The sequence below is a fragment of the Osmerus mordax genome, chromosome 18 (genome assembly GCF_038355195.1).
Source record: "Osmerus mordax isolate fOsmMor3 chromosome 18, fOsmMor3.pri, whole genome shotgun sequence".
In the NCBI taxonomy this organism is placed as follows: domain Eukaryota; kingdom Metazoa; phylum Chordata; class Actinopteri; order Osmeriformes; family Osmeridae; genus Osmerus; species Osmerus mordax.
Genome location: NC_090067.1, coordinates 11,254,884 through 11,275,586, shown reverse-complemented (window position 1 = coordinate 11,275,586; position 20,703 = coordinate 11,254,884). Strand labels below are relative to the sequence as shown.

At 51.8% G+C, this 20,703-nt stretch overlaps 2 protein-coding genes across 2 annotated transcripts; both read right to left on the bottom strand.

The window, feature by feature from the left end:
* Nucleotides 1-282: 282 nt before the first annotated feature.
* On the bottom strand, nt 283-2,399 carry LOC136962509 (probable methyltransferase-like protein 24). Its single transcript, XM_067256298.1, has 4 exons — nt 2,305-2,399; nt 1,947-2,077; nt 1,470-1,734; nt 283-1,162 (listed from the first exon to the last, which is right to left on the bottom strand). The coding sequence occupies exons 2-4, from the start codon at nt 2,060-2,062 to the stop codon at nt 842-844; spliced, it is 702 nt and encodes a 233-aa protein (XP_067112399.1). The 5' UTR covers nt 2,063-2,077; nt 2,305-2,399; the 3' UTR covers nt 283-841.
* Nucleotides 2,400-6,093: 3,694 nt separating this feature from the next.
* On the bottom strand, nt 6,094-11,330 carry ahdc1 (AT hook, DNA binding motif, containing 1). Its single transcript, XM_067256314.1, has 3 exons — nt 10,050-11,330; nt 8,105-9,882; nt 6,094-7,906 (listed from the first exon to the last, which is right to left on the bottom strand). Exons 1-3 carry the CDS (start codon nt 11,328-11,330, stop codon nt 6,094-6,096), a joined length of 4,872 nt encoding a protein of 1,623 aa, XP_067112415.1.
* Between the last annotated feature and the right edge of the window lie 9,373 nt (nt 11,331-20,703).

Genomic DNA, 20,703 nt, shown 5'->3' with positions numbered 1-20,703 from the left:
CCACCCTGCATGGTCATTAACATCTGTCCGTAGTTTGCGTACCATAGAGTGCGCAACGTTGGGTGGGCTAAAATGCTACATTCCAGGCCACAAAGCGGGTTTGAACGCATCCGAAGTATGACTGGCATTACACAGATAGATTAGGCGCATATAGTTCAAATACTTTGCATAAAATATACTTTTTTTTGATCAGTGAAAGCATACCAGCTTTGATCACAGGCCATGAAAACGTTTGATGCTTAAATTAGGTTATCTTGGTTTAAAAACGTTTTATTGCACACACATTAAACAGTATTGACATATAAAAGGCAGTTAGATTGTAGAAGTTCCACATATTCAAAGGTGGTTATAACAGTTGTATCCACACATAAGGAATGCTACAATAAACTCAACAATATGGTTTAATATAACCAAAATTACACGTTCAAGTCAAATTAACTGACAAAGTAGCTTTGCAACAATCGTCCATGTGTTTCTGTAGGATTACCAAGTTGTGCTTTACAGCTGAAGAAAGGAGGATTGTGAAATGGTTTTGAAATTCAACCTTTGACTCACCTAAAGCTGACAAATGAGCAAGGTTAGTCCTGAATTAAATTATTTGGAAACCTAGGTTGTGAAATGGTTAAATAAATGGTCAGGACAAGGATAGGAGTGAAGCTAAACCAACACTTCTATTCTGAAACAGAAATTAATGCGTGGAAAAACCGGGGCAAAGACATTGTCCTGGGATCAGGGGGAATGTGTGATTATACTCTTTTCCACCAGAGGGTGACATGAAGCAAGATTATTCACACATGAAGCAAGACATTCCACGCCCGCTACCGACTCTCCACTGATATGTTTATGTCCCAGAGTGTAGAGGTCTCCTGTTGACCCAGCTGAGTGTGTAGGAGTTATGTGCGTTTGTTACTTTATGTTTCAGGATTTTTTCTCCCTCCCCGGGAAAACTATGCACCAGACGGAATCCTGCCACGTGAAGCTCCTGTAGAATGCTGAACCAGTAGCGGACCACCTCCGCGTCGGTCCCTCCGACCTCGAACCCGGCCCACTGCATGTGCACCGTGACAACCAAGTGGCGAATGCTCTGGAGGGTTCCGAGCTCCGCCCAGTTTTGCAGAACACGCCACTCTGCACTGAGCAGGTCAGCGTACAGAAAGTGGACCTAAACAACAACAACAAAAAATAGACTAGAGAGGCTGCAGTCTGACATGATGCATGATGACTGCGAGATATATATTTTTTAAGCTTCCCTCCTGTGGCTAGAGCATGTAACTGCAACTGTGACCAATTCACTGACTCACTGTTGCCATGGCATCCTTGAATGGATAGGAGCCCTGTTGCCATGGGAACGTACAAGTAAGTATGCTTTGTGTGTCTGTATATATGCAGCGTGATACATCATGTGTTACCGTGGTACCTGTATGTGCTCTGTGTGTCTTGTACGATATGTGTCTGTGTGTGCAGTTTACCATTTGATGTCCGAGGGCTTTCATGATATCCGCCAGTGTTCGAGACCCACTACCCAGAATGCCCCTCTTCTTCTGTCTACGCCCCCTTGGACTTCGCCAGTCAAGCCACGCCCGGTGGTGCTGGATTACACCCTTGTCACTTTGGTTACCCTCCAATGGGTCGCTATGGAAACTGCCTGATGTGGTCAGACTGGGGTCGAACCGGTGAACCTCACATCCAGCTCCTAACACAGTCTCCAGGAACTCAGCATCATTCCCATCCATGCTGCAGAGAGAGAGAGAGAGACAGAGAGAGACAGAGACAGAGAGAGACAGAAGGGATGTGCAGAGAGAGGGCGTGGAGATTATTGTATGCATGATTAATTATGCATTGCATTGTTACCATGTATTTCATCCCTGCCAGTGGAATAAACACATACACACACCTAAACACACACACACCAACACCTAAAAACACACACTCACGCACACACACACCTGAAGGAGTATGCTACGCAGGCAGGATTTCCATTTGGAAGGCCTTTACTGTCTGAACACAGAATCCATGGTTGTCTGGAGGCCTGTGAAGCTGGGGGCTTTCCTGGGAACACCATCCGAGGACAATTCACCTTTGAGAGGAAAGGAGAAGAGGGTTAGTGACGTACCAATGGAGGTTGGTTATGCTGAATTAAGCCACATGGCACAGTCATGTACACATATCCTCTAAGATGTTTGGCACAAACATAAAAGTCTCATATTTTATGTAACAAACGTACAATGGTCAGGTGTGGTTTAGTGAGCTACACAGGTATTTGGAGGGGTCTAAGTCAGATAGGTGTGTAGTGTTTTACACTACCTGAGGTGTTGTAATGTATGTGACGATGCGATCAACCTCATCTATGAAGGAGGGCTTCCCTGCTGACCATGGCTGTAGCTCAGCCCCTCTGCCTGCATCCTGACACACACACACACACGCACATGAACATAATTGGGGATTTAATAAATCACCATATCTATCACTGCAACATAGGTACCTACACAGGTATGCTTAAACTGTCTGCTGTATGGCATCTTGGAGTTTTGGGTGGGAGTGGAGGTCAGAGAAGAGCATAAATAATTCAGAAGAATGACAAGAATGTGTGTGTGTGTGTGTGGGGGGGGGGTTGAATAAGATAGAGAGTTGCTCCCCTGTTATTAAAGATATACACAGGTCACAGACTTTGAACCATGCCCTGCTGCTGACACGCACACACACACACACACACACATACATATGTACACAAACACACCTTCACTCCCTGTGACACCTATAGACCCCTGTGATCACTATGGCAACCCTGAAAGGGTGGGGGGAGTTGATGACTCACAACACTTAGTCAGAGCCTAAAGCTGGGAGAGAGTGTGTGTGTGGGGGGGGGGGGGGGGAGTTGAAGAGACAAAGAGAAAAGGAAAAAAAGAAAGGGTGAGTGAAAAAGCAAGAGAGAGAAAGCGAGAGAGACACAGGGAGAGACCGAGAGAGAGACACAGTAATAGACAGAGAGAGAGAGAGAGAGAGAGAGATGTACATCAAAGAGGTGAGCCATGGAGACAAGGCTAGGATGGTGATACAGGGTGTGCTAGGCAGTAGAACCCAGAGGAGAGTAGGAAAAGAGTGGAGGAGACATTCACAAAAACATTCACAGCTGACAACCCTCTAGCCTTGGGCCACCTAGGGGTAATGCAGAGAGATGGGGTCAAAAAGGGTAGGAAAGAGAGAGAGACACAGGGACCATGCTGAAGGAACTCAGACACTGGGTCAGCCAGTTCTCACCTGTTTCCTTGTGTGTGTGTGTGCGTGTGTGTGCGTGTGTGTGTCCAAATGGCTCTTGAATCTTGAACTTTGGGCATTCTGAAAACTCTTACCTCGCGCGTTGACATCTCATTCTCTTCCTCGTACCCACGCGCTCCCCTTTCCTCCTCGTCTTCTTCTAGCAACTCCAGTCCGACAAGTATGACTCCCTGGTTGCGCGTGCTCCTCACCGGTTCGATACTTATAACAGAGAAGGTGATCCTGTCCTCATCCCCTAGGTTTCTAGCTTGTTGGATTTTCGGCAAACTGAGCCCGACCAAGAATTGAAGAGCAAGCAGAAGCGGCGGGATTAAAAATAATCCCGCGCGATGGAGCACGCGCCGCACACCGGCTGGCATGCCTCATTGGTTGCACTGAGGATCATCTCGCGCCCCTGCCTCCGGTGTGGTGTCCCGTGAGAGTCAACTGACTACTTGGGAGACTCGGGCGAAGCTACTGTCTGAAAATAATAAGTTAACAGCTGGACAACCTCCCTTTAGCCTCTCGCTCCCTCTCTCTCTGTTCTTGCCGAAAGCGGTGACGCAGCGCATTCCTTAGCCAGTCCGGCTGTGGCCTTGTTGACACACTTTGTGTTACTTTTCTGTCAGTTAATCTTTAAAGCAAGTTAATGTGGGGTCCAGTTAAACATTTTATAATTGCTTCATTTGAAATAAGATGTCTGTGCTTATCTAGTTGTAATCACGTTAACAATAATTAACGAATTTGGAACTCTTTGTTACCAGATCCTGTTTTACCGAGCGCAGCCACCCGTGGAATGTCACAGTAAACATTGTTCCGTCTGGGCCTATTTAGTCAGCCTGTTGACAAACTACTTAAGATATAAAAGTAGTAAACGAACATTGCAGTCCCCCCCAGCTACACACACATGCTGCAGATATCTAGAAAGACGTCTATGGAGGTCAGAAGGAATGGCCTTGTGAATCTTCACCTGGACTTCTAACGCGTCGCAGAAACAGCTGCCCAATCAGACGCTTGTGTTTATGCCTTTCCATTTTAGGAGGTTAATGTGTGTTTTTCAGTTTTTTCAGTTGTTTATGTTTTTCATTTAATACTTTTTTCTTGTCTTTTTGTTGTTGTTGCTGTATTCATCCCTTTCCAATCTTCACGTCTGGACCGTTTTATTCCATTCTTCCCATATCCCTCCCTCCTTACCAACCTCCCAGTCATGTCCCTATCTGAACTCCTTTAGCTCACCACAGCATGGAGCTGAATACCAAGCTAGACACACACACACACATACACCCACACATACACCCAGACACACAGGCACACACACAGAAACATGGGCACACACACAAAGGGCTCCCTTAAAGCAGCAGTAGACCAGACCAGGTTAACAATGGCCAGAACAGAATGTGTATTTAAATATTTGCACCTCAGATACATGATATGTAACAGACAGATATACAACTTTTCATCACAAAACCCACCAAACAACACAAGACAACAGAAAAAAGAAGAGATAGAGTGAGAAGAGGGAGAGAAGCCCCACCTCAGCTTAAATATCAGAGCTCCACCCACTTTGACCCCTGACACACACACACACGCACACGTACACACACGTTGATGCACACACACACACATCTCTTTGGGGGTCGCCACGTGTCTTTTTTCCTTTATAGTTTAAACGGCGAAACACAGGATGTTGGGTCTCCATGCTGCATTCTTTCCCTCCGGAGCATAAAACCATGGCAGAACGTTAATGCAACATTGATATCATGTTTGGGGGTGAGAGGTCGTAGGCCCACCGTCCCCGGCTGAAGTTGGAGTCTATGTACAGATGCTGGTTTTTCAAGAGCAGATACTGGGAGGTACTCACCTCTCACATGGCACAACACAGTGAGGGGGGAAGGAGGGAGGGGTGAGGACAGAGAGTAGGAGGGGGTGTGGGGGGCAGACTAAGTGGATTGAGGGCAGTGGGTTGGTTCGACGTTTTCTGTGGCGGTCAGGGTGGAGAGGAGGAACAGGGGGACGGGTGGAGGATAGAAGAGAGGGTCAGGAGAGCGGGAGATCGTGAGAGGAGGAGGAGAAAGGTTGGTGCGGTCCAGATTCGCCAGCATTCTGTTCCCCTGGAGATGACAAGTGAAGTTCCATGAAACACAGCCTTCTGGGAAATGGAGTCCTCCAGGCAGCACAGCTAGACTCTGAGGGGCGGGGCTTGTCCATACTTCTGTGTCCATATGACAATCAGCATCTGTCAACCCTCCACAGGATCCTCCTGGCCACTCGCTCTTTCCAGCTGAGTCTGTACGTGCTTTTGTAGTGTGTGTGCGTGTGTGCGTGAATGTGTACAGGATGCAATGCAAATGCACAAACTGTACTATACTGCAACATTGTGGCCTACTGTCTTGAAGCCCATATGCCTGCATGTATGTGTGCCTATGTGTGTCTGTTGCTGTGTGTGTGTTGCTGCGAGCTCTTGATTGTCATTGCTGGAGCATTAAAGCTAGACTGTCCAAAACTGGCAGACTCTCCTCTTTCACCAAGTCTCTCACAAAGACTTAAAAAAAAGTTTAGAAATCTGTAAAAGCTTGAGATTGAATGCACCTGTGTAAAAAAAACAAAGAGAGTCTCATCAGTAAGGTCAACCAGTCGTCATAGAAACATTATAATTAGTTTAAGAATTTCTGAGTTCAACACTGGGATCAGAAAGGACATCAAAAAGGTAAGCTGTTCCATAATGAGACTACATTGTGTGCATATTTCATAGAAAGAGTGCAGTAGGAAGTGACCCTTAGAAAAGTCATTAAGTAGTGTGTGTCAGAGGAATGAACAGCACTGCACCTGCAGCCACAGCTACAAGCTGGTCACGCTGAAGCTGTCGTCTGTCGGGGGGTCCAGCAGCTGGCAGAGGACCCCCCCGCCCCGCGTCGGCTGGGGGAGGTAGCGGGGGGGCATCCCTGGGTAGGAGGAGGAGTGGAGGGGCAGGGGGGAGTAACCCATGTCCTCTGAGTGAGAAACGGCTTCCAGGGAGGGCTTGTGGAGGTTGGAGGGGTAGGGAGAGTGAGGGAGGGGGGCCTGGCGGGGGCCTGAAGTCATGTGGGCAGCGAGGTCTCGTTTGTGGTGTGGCATGCCGGAGGGAGGGGGGCGCTCTTCGTAGTGTAAGGGGTTGGGGTGGGTGTGGAGGCTGGAGGTGGGGTTGGAATGGAGGTGGGGGTTGGAGTGCGTGTTGGGGTGGGGATGGGGGTGGGATTGGGGATGGTGGTGGTGGTGATTGTTGGGGTGGAGGGGGTGGTGGTGAGGGTTGGCGACACTGCCATGTAGGGTGGTGCTGGGGTGTGAGTGGGGGTTGGAAGGATGGTTGGGGTTTGATGCAGGGTTGGTGTGGGGGCTCAGGTTGGCGTGCGGTTGTGCGTTGGGGTGTTGGTGTGTGTTGGTGTGAGGATTGGGGTTTGAATGTGAGTTGGCATGCGGGTTGGTGTGAGGATTCGTGTGTGTGTTGGCATGTGGGTTGGGGTGTGTGTTACCGTGGGGACTGACGTGTGCACCGGCGTGTGGGTTAGTGTGTGTGCTGGTGTGTGCGTGAGGACTTGGGCTGCCGCCATGAGACGCCTGTCCGTACCAGTAGGGGGAGCCACAGTAATTGGGGGAGTCGTACTGGGGGTACTGGGGGTCTTTAGGGGGGGCACGGTGAGGGGGGCTCAACGCTGTTCCGCAGTGGGGAGGTAACCGTGGTGACGGGGAGCAAGAGGGAGAGAAGGTCCTGGTGGGCACAGGGTGGTAGGTCTGGGGGGGTGGAGGAGTGGGTTTCGGGGGGTAAGAGGACATACTGGGGGAGAGGGAGGACTCCCCAGGAAAGATGGCTGGGTAGCGCTCATCAGAGGAGGGGGTGGAGGGGTGGGCGGAGTAGGGTGAGGGGTACTCACAGGGGTCTGAGGGGTAACCGTGGGGGGGTGCAGAGGTGGGCAGGGGGGAGAGGCTACTGCTGTCCCCGCTGTAGTAGTCCAACCCCTCCTGGAACAGCCCGGAGCCTCCAGAGGCCCCCCCTCCAGAAGCCCCCTTGGCTTTGGCTTTGGCCGCTGCGGGGCGCTCTCGTTGGCACGGGGACAGACCCCCCCTCCCTCCTCCTCGGGATCCCCTCGGCTGCCGGCCCCCCACTCCGCTGCGCTTGGGCCCTGGGCCCTGGGACGGAAGCGGGCTGGACGGAGAGTCTGGAGGGGCGCCTGCTGTTGCGGACCCCCCCTCCCGTTCCCCTTGCGGTTCAGACCTTTTCCGGCGCCCGCGGCCCTGCTTGTTTCCTCCGCCCTGGAAAAGTACATTCTGGCTCCAGTTGTAGGAAGGTCCAGCCGCACTTTCGTGCCAATCCATCATCAGCTTCTCCAGACTGGATAGGCTGGACTGGCCCGCTTCTCCAATAGGAACAGGCTCCTTCTGCCTGTAAATCCCGCCCCCTGACCCAGAACCTCCACAAGTGGCTCCTGAGCCCAGGTGGGAGGAGTCAGAGGAGGATTCCGATAGGCTCTCTGGGAAGGAGGGCCGCTTGGCCTTCTGGGGAGTGTAGTTGGAAATGTCCAGGATGTCTTTAGACTCAGTAGAACTGCCGGCATATTCATTGTAGCTGTTGTACTGAAGCCCAAAGCCGTCTACTCCCCAGCTAGCATACCCCTGCCTGAAACCAACCCCCCCCCCCACACACACACACACACACATACACACACACACACAAATACACACACTTTTAACACAAACGTATTCAATAAACTGTATACATATTGAAATGTGCCACTCTTGAAGCTGTCTTTGTTAGAAACAACACACACAAAAACGGATTGCGCAAAACCAGCCATCTGGTCTTGACGAAGCTTACCTGTAGTTCCACTGATTTGAGGGGGGTCTGTATCCTTCCGGGGAGGAAGAACAGGGGAAGGAACTGCTCTTGGCCATGGCCATGTAACCTGCCCCTGGAGATGTGGGTGCTGCTGTCTCCCCCCGCAGAAGGGAGGGATGGGCCGATCCGGGGTAGCCGCTGTAGCCCCGCTTGGAAGCAGCCTGGTAGCTGGAATAACCCATCTGACCCTGGCCGACAGGGGTGGCCTTGGTGCTGCTGTGTCCTGCCCCATAGGAGAAGCTGCAGTCTGTGGGCCTCTGAGAGCCAACACTGCCCCCGCCAGGTGAGGAGGAGGAGTAGCTGGAGGGGTAGTGGCAGTAGGAGGAGGGATGGGGTGAGCTGGGAGAGCGGGACAGAGAGAGGGACGGAGGGGTGGACTTGGGGAAGGAGGAGGTGGTGGGTGAGGTCTGGGCCAGGCTGTAGCTGTAAGGAGGCCTGGCTGAGGAGCACTGGGGCTGGGCAGGGCTGTCCAAACCGGGCCCTTTGGGGCTGCGCTTGGGGAAAGCTGGGGACCAGCTGGGGCCGGGGGCTGGGCTGGAGGACTCGTAGCCCGCCGCGTTGGGGGGTTTGCGGGCGTCAGGTCGTGAGGAGGCAGGGCTGGACATGGAGATGTCCAGGAGGTCTGAGGAGTCATCTGAGTCGAGCAGGGAGCGAAAGTATCCAGCAAACAGGCCCTGGGCCTCCTCTGCTGAAGCCCTGGCCACTTTGCTGCTCCCTGGGATTCCGAACACCCCCCCTCTGCCCCCCTCGCAGGATAGGAAGCCCCTCCCGGGAGAGCCACAGCTCTGGAACCCCCCTGGTCCCCTCTCCTTCTCCCCAAAGCCCTCCTCTCCCCAGCCCCCGCCCCCGTTGGCCCAGTCCTGCCCGCCAGCCGCCGCCTCGCCCCTGAACCCCCCGTTTTTACGAGAGCGCCGCTTCCTGACAGGCTTCTCCCCGACTCCCCCGTCCCCCACAACCCCGCCCCCTCGGCCTCCTGCCCCGCCGCCGGCGCCCTTGCCCCGTTTCCGCGGCAACCCGGGCTCCACCCCCGGAGGAGTCGGCTTCCGCTTCTTGCCGATGGTCTCGAAGAAGTCGCAGAAGGAGCTCTTGAAGCCCTCGGCGCCGCCCGCTCCGCCCGCCATGCCCCCTCCCCGGCTTCCCACCCCCCCTCCTCTGCCCCCTCTGCGGCGGAAGCCGGTGAGCCGGTGCAGCAGGGTGGAGATTCCGGGGTTTTCCAAGGGCACGTGGAAGCTGTCGGGCTCGCTGGGCGTCCAGCACCGCGGCGGGGAGCAGCGTCCTGTGGCGGGCGGTTGGCGGTTGAGGAACGCCAGTTTTGACAGCACGTCGCCGTACTCGGCCTTGACGTCGTTCGTGTCGTTGACGTACGACGGCTGGGGGGAGGGGAGCTTGGTCCGCCGCCTGCGCCGAGGCTTCTTGGGCTGGTCGGCGTTCCCGACGGCGTTCCCGCTGTTCCGTGCGTCCGGCGTTCCCGGCACGGCCTGCTTGGGAGGCCGTCCGCGCCGGCGTTTGAGGATGACCGGCAGCTCTCCGGGGGGGAACATCACCATCACGCTCTTCCCGTTGTTCTTCATGCGGAGCAGGGCCGTGGGCTCCCGCACCACCGCCGGGCCCCCCTCAGGACCCTCCAGGCCCCCGTCGCCCCCGACACCACCCTTATCTGCCCCGGTGACCGTCTCCATGGAGGAGATCTTGTAGCTCTTCTGTCGTCGGCTGAGGTTGACAGGGATGCGAGCCACCTTCACCACGATCTTCCTCACCTGGGGGAAGGGTGGGGAGGGGGGGGGGGGCAACACAAAGTTAAGTTTAAACCATCATCAAAGTACTATGTGTACTACACTCTCCTGTGTAAACGTACTTGGAATTTTCAAATGAAGAATAAACCAAAAATGTGTGTATCTTTGTGGGACTGTAAACTTCAACTCACCCCAACAAATCTTCCACGCCTTTTCTTGGGAGGGGGAGAGACATCCACAGCCACCGGTTCCACCTTCTTGACTGCTGGCAGAGGTCGGGGTTGGGGTCGAGGCCGGGGCCGGGGTCGAGGTCGGGGCATGGGACTGGGCTGAAGGCGGCCTGGGAGGGAGTGGGGGGAGGGGCGGGCCGGGGCGGGGTGCGGGGCTGGGCGGGACACGGGTGTGTCTGGGAGAGGAGGGGGGTCGGCGGACGGAACCTCTGCAGCTCCTCTCAACACCACCACCTCCTCCTCCTCTTCTTTTTTAACGTTCCAGATCTTCTCCTCGCTCTCCTCCTCGTCCGCCTCCTCCTCTCCTCTGTCTCTCCCCGCCCTCCTCTCGACGTCTTCCGTGTTGCGGCGAAGCCGGGACGACTTGCGGAGGTGGCAGGGGAACCGAGGGCGCCCGGAGCTGCGCAGAGCGTACTTCCTTTCACCTTCTATGGGTAAAGGGGAGGGGCCTGGAGGCGTCGGGCCAATAGGGACGGGGCTGCAGCCTGGGAGTATGTCTGTCTCTGCCGAGGGGAGAGGGAGGGGCGGGCTGCAGGGAACTGAGGCTGCCATCTGATTGGTTGAGGGGGGCTGATTGACGAGTGGGAGGGGCTGGGTTTTGGGTGATGAGGTGTGGGTGTCAGAGGGAGGGGCGGCTCTCGGCTGCTCTGACGCTGCAGGGCGGCTCGTGTGCCTGACGACATCAGCCCGACTGTCCGTGTGTGTTTTGGGAAGCGTGTTTGTCTTTGGGGGTCTGCTGTGGACAGCTGTGTCCATGTTAGCCTGCATGTCTAAGGGCGTCTGTGAGAGTGTGTGTGTCTGCGTGTCGGGGTACGTGTGCATGAGGGTGTCCAGCTGCCTTCGTCTCCGGGTGCTCAGGCCCAGAGTCCGATGCAGCCCGTTGGCCAGGGCGGCGGGGGGGAGGAGGTCATAGTTCACCAAGGCTCCATCGCCAGGTTCCAAGGGCCCCCCCTCCCCTGTCCATCCCTCTGGCCTCTCCAGTCCCCCCACACAGGCCCCGCCCTCCTCCAGAGCCCCCCCACAGGCCCCGCCCTCCTCCAGAGCCCCCCCACAGGCTCCGCCCTCCACCAGAGCCCCCCCACAGGCCCCGCCCTCCTCCAGAGCCCCCCCACAGGCCCCGCCCTCCTCCAGAGCCCCCCCACAGGCTCCGCCCTCCTCCAGAGCCCCCCCACAGGCTCCGCCCTCCTCCAGAGCCCCCCCACAGGTCCCGCCCGAACGCAGGCGCCCCGTCAGGTGGCTCATCCAATGCAGGGCACTCGCGTCTCAGTGATGTCACTAACGGGGGACGAGAGATGCAGTTTACGTGCTCTTACAGTTGTCTAGCGGAAGGATTCAGGGACCTAAGGGAAGAAACGGAAAAAGTTAAAAGTTTGATCAACGAGTTTAAAAACAGTACAAGGAAAAATAAAAAGATGAAAGATTCGAATAGGCTTTGAGAATTCCGATTGAATTCTCTTTCAAATAGAAATTTAAACCCACAGGGAGTTGAACAAAACATGTTTCCATTGTAAGTCTGTTGTTGAACAACACTACCTCTATTCACCCTTCACGTCCAGCTCGATCCCTGACTGTCTGGCACTCGTTCCAGCCTTAGGTCCGTGTGTCTGGCTTCTTCTGGATATCATTGGGTCCGTAGCACTGCAGTGGAGAACACATACACACTAATCCCTCTCTCTTCTGCTCATCCCTGCTGCCCAGTCCATGGCTTCTGAATAAAGGAGGGAGAGAGAGAAAGGTATAACCCGGGAAGGAGATCTGTTATGAAGCAATTATTGCAAGGCGATCATGTGGGATTAGACAACGTGAGGTGTTTTGTTGCTGCAACTTAAGTTGGGATACAATCAAACACTGCAGTCCCCTCTCTCCACTCCTCTTCTGTCACATAAGGACAAATCCACCACCAAGCCACTATATCCACAAATACCTGAATCATGAGCCCCCACACACACTCAACACACAAACAAGGGATAGAGACAGTGCGCACACGTCTTCACCAACACATCTTAATTGTTTCTCATACGCGCTGATCTGTCTCTACTGTAAGACTATCTACCACTAGGGGGAGATAGAAAAATGCTGTTTAGCAATCTTACTCTATTTTGGTTAACAGATTAAAGAGACAGAGAAGTGAAGTAAGGCAGTGTAAAGTAAAGAATGGCAAGAAAGAATGACTTTTTTTTCTCCTGGCAGAGAAGAACCAGAAGCAAAAGAAGAGGCAAAAAAATAACAATAAAAAGTTAACTGAAGACACGACTATGTAACTCCCAGATAGAGACACAGGCATGCACGCACACGCACACAACCGCTCTAACAGAGCAGCCGTGGATTAACTACCCACCGCACACCACACACTGAACACAACACACACTGAACACACCACACACTGAACACAACACACACTGAACACACCACACACTGAACACAACACACACTGAACACAACGCACACTGAACACAACACACACTGAACACCGCACACCACACACTGAACACAACACACACTGAACACAACACACCACACACTGAACACAACACACCACACACTGAACACAACACACACTGAACACAACACACACTGAACACCGCACACCACACACTGAACACAACACACACTGAACACCGCACACCACACACTGAACACAACACACCACACACTTAACACAACACACCACACACTGAACACAACACACACTGAACACAACACACACTGAACACAACACACACTGAACACCGCACACCACACACTGAACACAACACACACTGAACACAACACACCACACACTGAACACAACACACCACACACTGAACACAACACACACTGAACACAACACACACTGAACACAACACACACTGAACACAACACACACTGAACACCGCACACCACACACTGAACACAACACACACTGAACACCGCACACCACACACTGAACACAACACACCACACACTTAACACAACACACCACACACTGAACACAACACTGTCCATCGTCAGGCTTCTCTGTCTCCTCCTTCTACCCTGCATATGGTTCTGATTACAAGACAGAGAGAGAGAGAGAGAGAGAGAGAGAGAGTGTAGAAAGAGTGTGTGGCTGACACTGTGCTAGAAAGAAGAAACTGTGGAGGGAGTCCGAGGGTGGGTGGGGGAGGGGGCGGGGAGTGGTAAGGGGAGGAGAGGAGGGGGGGGATTGGAGGGGAGGGGGAGGAGGGGGATTCTATACTACAACAGCCTCTACATTCCTTAACAGTGTTAAATAACACAAGTCGGACACATATCCCCCCCCCCACACACACCACAGTCACCACCCAAAAACACCTATACATACACTACGTAACCATAGACTGTAACAGACTACACACAGGCAAACACACACACAGACACACACACACACTACCCCTCCATCCTTTATCCCCCTATCTTTCCTGCAATCACATATATCACATATATATATTATCTGTCTCCAGAGCCAAACCCCACCTCCATCCTTTCTTCCGCCATCCTTCTCTCTTGTTCCGGGTCTCAATTTTTTCTCCTCCCTCTCTCGCTCTCGTGTTCTCTCACTCTCTCTAATTAACAGCATTCATTAATTAAGGCTCTATCCGACCATAGTATGAGAGACAGGATGGAGCAGAACCTCCCAACACTAGCTTTAATTAGAGACTCACACACATACACGTACACACATACACACACACGTACACACACATTCACTCTTTCTTTCCCCTTTTCCCAGGAACATACGCACGCACACACCACACTCACACCGAGGTAGAAACACACACATCAAACATCGTACACATCTGAACCGCATCTAAACACCCAAGGTGAACAGGGCAGTCTTATCCAATCAAGAAAGTCCGCCTGTAACCAACAACAACAAAATCAGAAAATGTTATAGGGTTATAGTTTACAACCTGAACACTTAGTAAACTATAACCATATAAAATCAATAAATTAAGCACAGAATCACTTTTAAAAGGAGTGGATCCTTATTCCCTAAGTTGTTCCTAATACAGTAATTACAAACAGGCAGTTTCTAACCATACCAGACAGCAGGTACACAACAGACATACTCACTTAGCACCAGACTCTACACATGAGTATGTGTCTGTGGTGTGTGTGTGTGTGGGGGGGGTATGTGTGTGTGGTGTGTGGTATGTAAGTGTGCAGTGATTGTGTGCTTGTGCCTGGGTATGGGTGTGTTGTATTTAAGTGTGCAGTGATTGTGTGCTTGTGCCTGGGTATGTGTGTGGTGTGTGTGGTGTGTCTTTGTCTGCGTGTGTTTGGAAAAGCACTCACTCAGCTCTAACGGGTGTGCAGTTGTTGCTAAGAGACAGGCAGCAGCGCCGACACAGTACGGGCGGAGGTGGGGGGGGTGTGTGTAGGGGGGAAGTGTGGGGGGGAAGGAGGGGGTAGACAGAGAAAGAGAGAGAGTGACAGAAAGAGAAAGGGTGAGAGAAAGAAAGAGCTGGGGGAGTGATTGGGCAGGGGGAGAAAGAAAGGTAGAGAGAGGCTCGATAAAGAGAAAAACCGACGGACAGACGGACAGATAGACAGGAGAGTAAAAGAGACAGATTGAAGGGAGAAAGAGAGAGAGAGGAGACAGACAGAGAGAGAGAGAGAGAGAGAGAGAGAGAGAGATTGAGGAAGGAAGGAAGGAAGGAAGGAAGGAGGGAGGGGGAAGTGGGTCAGAGGGTCCACAGAGACTTGGTGACACTCTGCAGATACTCAGTTACCATCGGTCTCCTGCCCCATAACCCTCTACACAACCATCCCACCACACAGCCCAAACATCCACGCAAGCTGGAACCACCTAAACAAAACTTTCAGACAACCGATACAGAACATAAACAGAAAAAAGCCAACCTTCAAACTACTGTAGGTGTCACGTAAATCTGCAGTTAATCATTCCTCAGAGAACCCAAGACAAAACTGGAGTTCAATTTAATCTCCTACATGTCATTCTTTAATAAATAAAAATATAGATATATAAATATATCTATATTTTGTATGTATATTTATATAATTGTTTACAAATCCCCCATACTTCCATGAGCCCTTATGGCCCTTGGCTGGATCTAGACTTGAAAGGTTAGTGTAGGTGCTGGTGATGAGGAAAGGCAGATCTACAGCCTTACGGCACCTCCTAATCCACCTCCATGAAGGCATGCCATCCCAGGTGCATGGGAGGAATTGATGGGTGTTTCAGGGAGCCTTACAGATTGGTCCACCCCCTCTGGAACCTTCATCACCACTGCTACTCATCGTTCTTGAAAATAAATACAAATCCAGACCCTCTGGACACACGCACGCAGACTTCATCCCATATTCTGCCCCATGCTGCCCTCTCTCTGCTTTCTTTCACCTCTCAATCGCTCCCACTCTCCCTCACACACACACACCCTCTCACATAATCTGCCCCTTGCTGCTTTCTCTCTCTCTCTCTCTCTCTCTCTCTCTCTCTCTCTCTCTATCTCTCCCTCTCTCTCTCTCTCTCTCTCTCTCTCTGTCTGTACACTCTCCCTCTTCCCAGCTGCAGGAAATTCCTAATGATCTTCATCATCAGTCTGTGTTCAACACCACCTCCTGCCAAGAACACACACACACACTCACACGCAAACACAAGGATGGACATGGCCAGACAGACACACATTCAGACAAACTTTACACAGATAAACAGACAGACAGAAAGTAAGAAACTCATTAGAACAACTGCACGGTCAGTGCACATACTGCCACACACACACACACACACACACACACACACACACACAAAGGACTTTGAGCAGTCGACTAGCACCAGGCCCCAGTACGGCTGTTAACCCCCCACCCCTCTATCACTCCACCTCCTTCTTCACCCCTTTCTCTATCTGCTCTCTTTCTTACTTGTTCTCTCTGTCTTTCTGTCAGTTCTCCTAATCCTCCTCACCCTCTTTCTCTGGTTTGGTTTCTCTCAGTCAATCTTCCACTCCCTTTCTCCCTCACTCTCTGTTTCTCTACCCCCCCATTCCCCCCCTCCCTTTCTCCCTGTGTCTGTCTGTTTAACCGTCCCTCCCACTCTCTCTCTTCATCTCTCTCTCTCTCTTCCTCTCTCTCAGAGCAGTCGTGTTGTTCTTGCAGGAACCTACATGCTGAAGTTATTTTAAGACAAGGAGAACCGTATTACTCCTCTATCCCTCCCCCTACCTTTCTCTTCCCCTCCCCTCTCTTCCCATCCTTTCCTCCCTCTACAGCCCTCTCTTCCTCTATTACCCCCCCCCTCACACCCCCCCCTCTCTCCAATGCTTGCCTCCCTGATCCCTACTTCCTCACTCTCACTCTCTCTCTCTCTCTCTCTCTCTCTCTCTGTCTCTCTCTCTCTCTCTCTCTCTCTCTCTCTCTCTCTCTCTCCTGCAGGCAGTTTCCTGGCTCTGCTGATGGCCGCCCCTCAGTTGGGTCATGTGACCAACCGCGCCAGCTGGGAACAGCCAGGAGTGTGCACGCACAGACACACACACACTAACCACACAGATGCCAGACATGCACATAATAATTCACACAGGCTCTTTCTCACGAACACACACACACACAGTCACCATGCAGATAAACCCCACATAGGCACACGCACACACACATATACACACACGAAAACACCTAGAAGACACACACACACCCCCAGACATGAACACACAGAACTCACACAAAACACACAGACACACACTCTCACATGCACGCACACAGACCTTGAGGCCAGTGTTTTGGAGAGGGCCTCTGTGCTGCGGCCCTGACTTCCTGACTCCTCCCCCCCCCCCTCACCCCCCTCCCCCCCTCCGCCCCCTATGCTCCTGTTCCACAGTTGCCGTGGGATACGCTGCTGCAGCGCCCGTTGCCAAGGAGAAGGCTGCTGGCTGTTTGAACAACAATGGCCGCCTTGTGAGCATTCCAGCTATAGGTACTGACAGCTCATCAGACCCAACCTCTCACACACACACACAATGGTACTTTACCTTTACCTTACCCCCTACACCTCTATAACAATCCCACGTACCAAACAGACACACACACACACACAAATTATGACTTTAGTTGAAAGGCTAAGAGACCCTCTTTGGATCTCTCTCTCTCTCGCTCGCTCGCTCACTACCAGCTCTCTGTGTCTGCCCCTCCCCTCAGTCAGGGCTGATGTGTGCAGTGCATTCATCCATCTTTTCCATCTCCCCACTCCCCTCTGTCTCTCCTTCTCTCTTATCTCTCTCTCTCTCTCTCTCTCTCTCTTCCTCCATCCCCAGTTTCTGGCTATCTCTCCCTCATTCTGTATGTGCTCGTTCTGTCTCTGTCGGAGGAGCAGTGCTCTCTCTCTCTCTCCCTCCCTCTCTCTAGCTCCCTCTCTCTTCCTCTCTCTGAGGAAGTGTATGCCCCCAAGGGATGAAGGGCTCGCTACCTTCCAGCAGAGAGAGAGAGAGAGAGAGAGAGAAAGCTTTAAAGATAGAGAGAGGGAGAGAGAGACAGACGGAAAGGGAAAGAGAGCAGTGGAAAGAGAGGGAGGAGGGAGAGGGGGAGCAGGGGGGTGGGGAAAGGAAAGAGGAGGTAGAGGGAAGGAGGGAGAAGGAGAGGGGAAATCTATTCATCATTTGGATCTCTGGAGCAGAGCCCTTAGCACTCTGATTAGATGTTTACGTTGATGTCACAAAAATGGTACGCTTTGCAAATGCTGCAGCCATATAAGAGAATTTATACCATTAATAACTCTCTGATCACCTTGTGCTCCACAAACACACGCTGCACACATGAATACATCCCGGCTGACATACCCAGCATGACTATCGTCAGAGAGAGTAGGAGGGATGTTTTTGCACAGGTGTATGTGTTTAAGTAGGGGTGTGTGTGTGAGGAGAACAAACTGTGTTTGACAGCGTGCGTGCGTGTGTGTGTGTGCGTGCGTGTGTGAAGGAGAGATTGTGTGTTTCCTTTCTCCCCTCTTCAATAATTAAACTGATTCTGTCCAGCTTGTTAGTGAGGTACACAGCAGCCACACTCTCTTTTCTCTCTCCCTCTCTCTCTCTCTCTCTCTCTCTCTCTCTCTCTTTCTCTCTCTCTCTTTCTCTCCTTCACTTCATCCCCCTCTTCTCCATCTCTCTGGCTTTGCTCTTCCTCTCTCCATCCCCCTATTTCTTTATGACTCCCCCCCCCACCTCCACCCCCTCCATAAGAGGTGAGAGGTCGTCTGAGCTTCTCTACTGTCTGACTCAAACCGGCTGCAACCAGCCCAGTGGGGGGAAGGGGTGGGGGGAGGGGAGCTGGGGGTAGAGAGAAGCTGAGGAGGAGGTGAAGGATGAGAAGGGGGAGGGTGGCGAACGAGAGATAGGAGAGAGAGATGAGAGAGAGAGAGAGAGATGAGAGAGAGAGAGAAAGAAAGAGAGATAGGAAAGAGACATGAGAGAGAGAGAGATGAGAGAGGGAGTGAGATGAATAGATAGTGGTGTTGGGGTACAGGGTAAGATAGGAGAGGTGGATATAAGAAGGGGTTGGCAGTGCTGACAGTGAGAGAGAGTGTTGAGAGAGGAGGAATGGGAGATGTGAAAGGAGACAGTGAGAGAGAGAGAGAGAGAGACAGAGACAGAGAGAAAGAGAGGGGGAGGAGAGGTGAGGGGGAGGAGAGGGGGAGAAGAGGAGAGGGGGAGATGTTTTCTATTAAGTGTGTTTGATGCTACTTGGCATGAGCTGCTGTTTTATGAATGTGTGGTGTGGGAGGTGAGAGAAATGAGAGTAAACATACATTATAGGCTATAATAATGTAGTCTGAGCACAGAGGGAGTGTGTGTGTGTGTGTTGACTGTCGTGTGAGTGTGTGTGTGTGTGGTCTTGACTGTAGGGAGACAAAATCAGGCTGAGAGAGACCTGCCGGGACATTCCTAGTTTTCTTTCTTAAAACACAACACAAATGTTGAAGGATACTCTACACCACACCATGCTTAGTTCTTATACTTAATCCAACTTTTGAGAGAACGACCTTTCCATACAAAGATCGTTTTTTCATGACGTAACGTTTACACTATGCATGCAAAGAACTGTTGGTAAGCTTCAACACTGATGATTCTGCAAATTGCACCTCGTTTTGAAATGCATTACAGCAGAGGCGTTCAGACAAAGGTTCAGACAAAGTTGTGCTTTCAATGACACTCTGGTCTGGATGAACATTTAAACCTTGAAGTTCTCTCCTCCTGAAAACACTGGAGATTCTGCAGCCCTAGAACTCCAGAACAATGGAACCCATGGTGGGACATGAACCAGGGCTGGAACCACAGCTCTGGTTCTTCACTCCAGACAGACAGAGAGAAAAGGGTCATGACCTTCAATGTGGAAGTTGTTCTATCAGAAACTCCAACAGGCTTGTTCAGAACAATCGTTTCCCCACAGAATGAATGTGTTTCAATGCATGATGTCCTTCTGTGTGTGTGTGTGTGTGTGTGTGTGTGTGTGTGTGTGTGTGTGTGTGTGTGTGTGTGTCCAGTGTGCCCAGTGTGTCAGCTTCATCTCCATGGCGACCTCTATAAAGAGGAAGTCTTGCCACAGCAGCCAGACCGGCTGATAGGCTGAGAAAAGAGACAGATGATTGGTTGAGCTGTGGCTGTCATATCAGCAGGGTGTATCTGTGTGACAGTGCTGCCTAACACACACACCCATACACACCGCAGTCTTCTTCTTACACTGCAGACATACGCAGGTACACGCACAGACATACTGCAGTTCAACTTAGAGACACACAATAGAAGTACTCGAAACACCAAACACACACAGACACACACACACCCACACACAAGCAATACCACGGCTAAGATCAGGTGTGTGAGGTGGGCCGAGTGACCCGGTCTGAGGACAGAAAGATACATTATCAGAGATACAAGGCCGTTGCTATGCCAACCATCATCACTAACACAAGTAAGCAACACAATAAGTCTTTGCTCACTCTCCCCAACCGCCCACCCCCCCTATCCCACCAACCCCACACACACAAACAGGACTAACCAAGACACTCACTGGTACATGCCTGGGGTCATTTCAGTCAATGCCATTTCAGTCAAAGCAAGTAAAAAAATATATAAAGCCTGTTCATTTAACATCTCCCTTTATGTGAAATGTACGCAGTCCTGCTATGAACACACACACACACAAACACACACACATCACCCACAGGTACAAAGGATGACCTCTCTACTTACCATTACCATCAACATGTGCACGCGAGCTGGATCTCCAAATCGATATGGCAGTAAAGAAGACAACTGTCACAATTTGCCCAAGGCTCTCTATTTAACTCCCCCATCTCCCCAACATTATCTATCTTGTCTCCCCTGTCTCCCTATGTACCCCACCTCCCCCTCGTCTCCCTCTCTCTCACCCCCCCTCTCTCTCTCTTTCAGACAAGAGGTGATAATCACTACCATGAGCACGGCGTCTCGGTACGTGGGCGTCACACTCTCAACGCACCGGCCCGTGCCAATACTTGATAAGCGCGTCAGGATTGCTTGGTTACCGGGGTATGGCTTTAGGTTAAGTGGCGCTATATGAGTGATGGGGCGATGCGTATTCTTCCGTCTCTCCGTTTTTCGTTAATTACAGTAAACATCTGTCAGAGCGC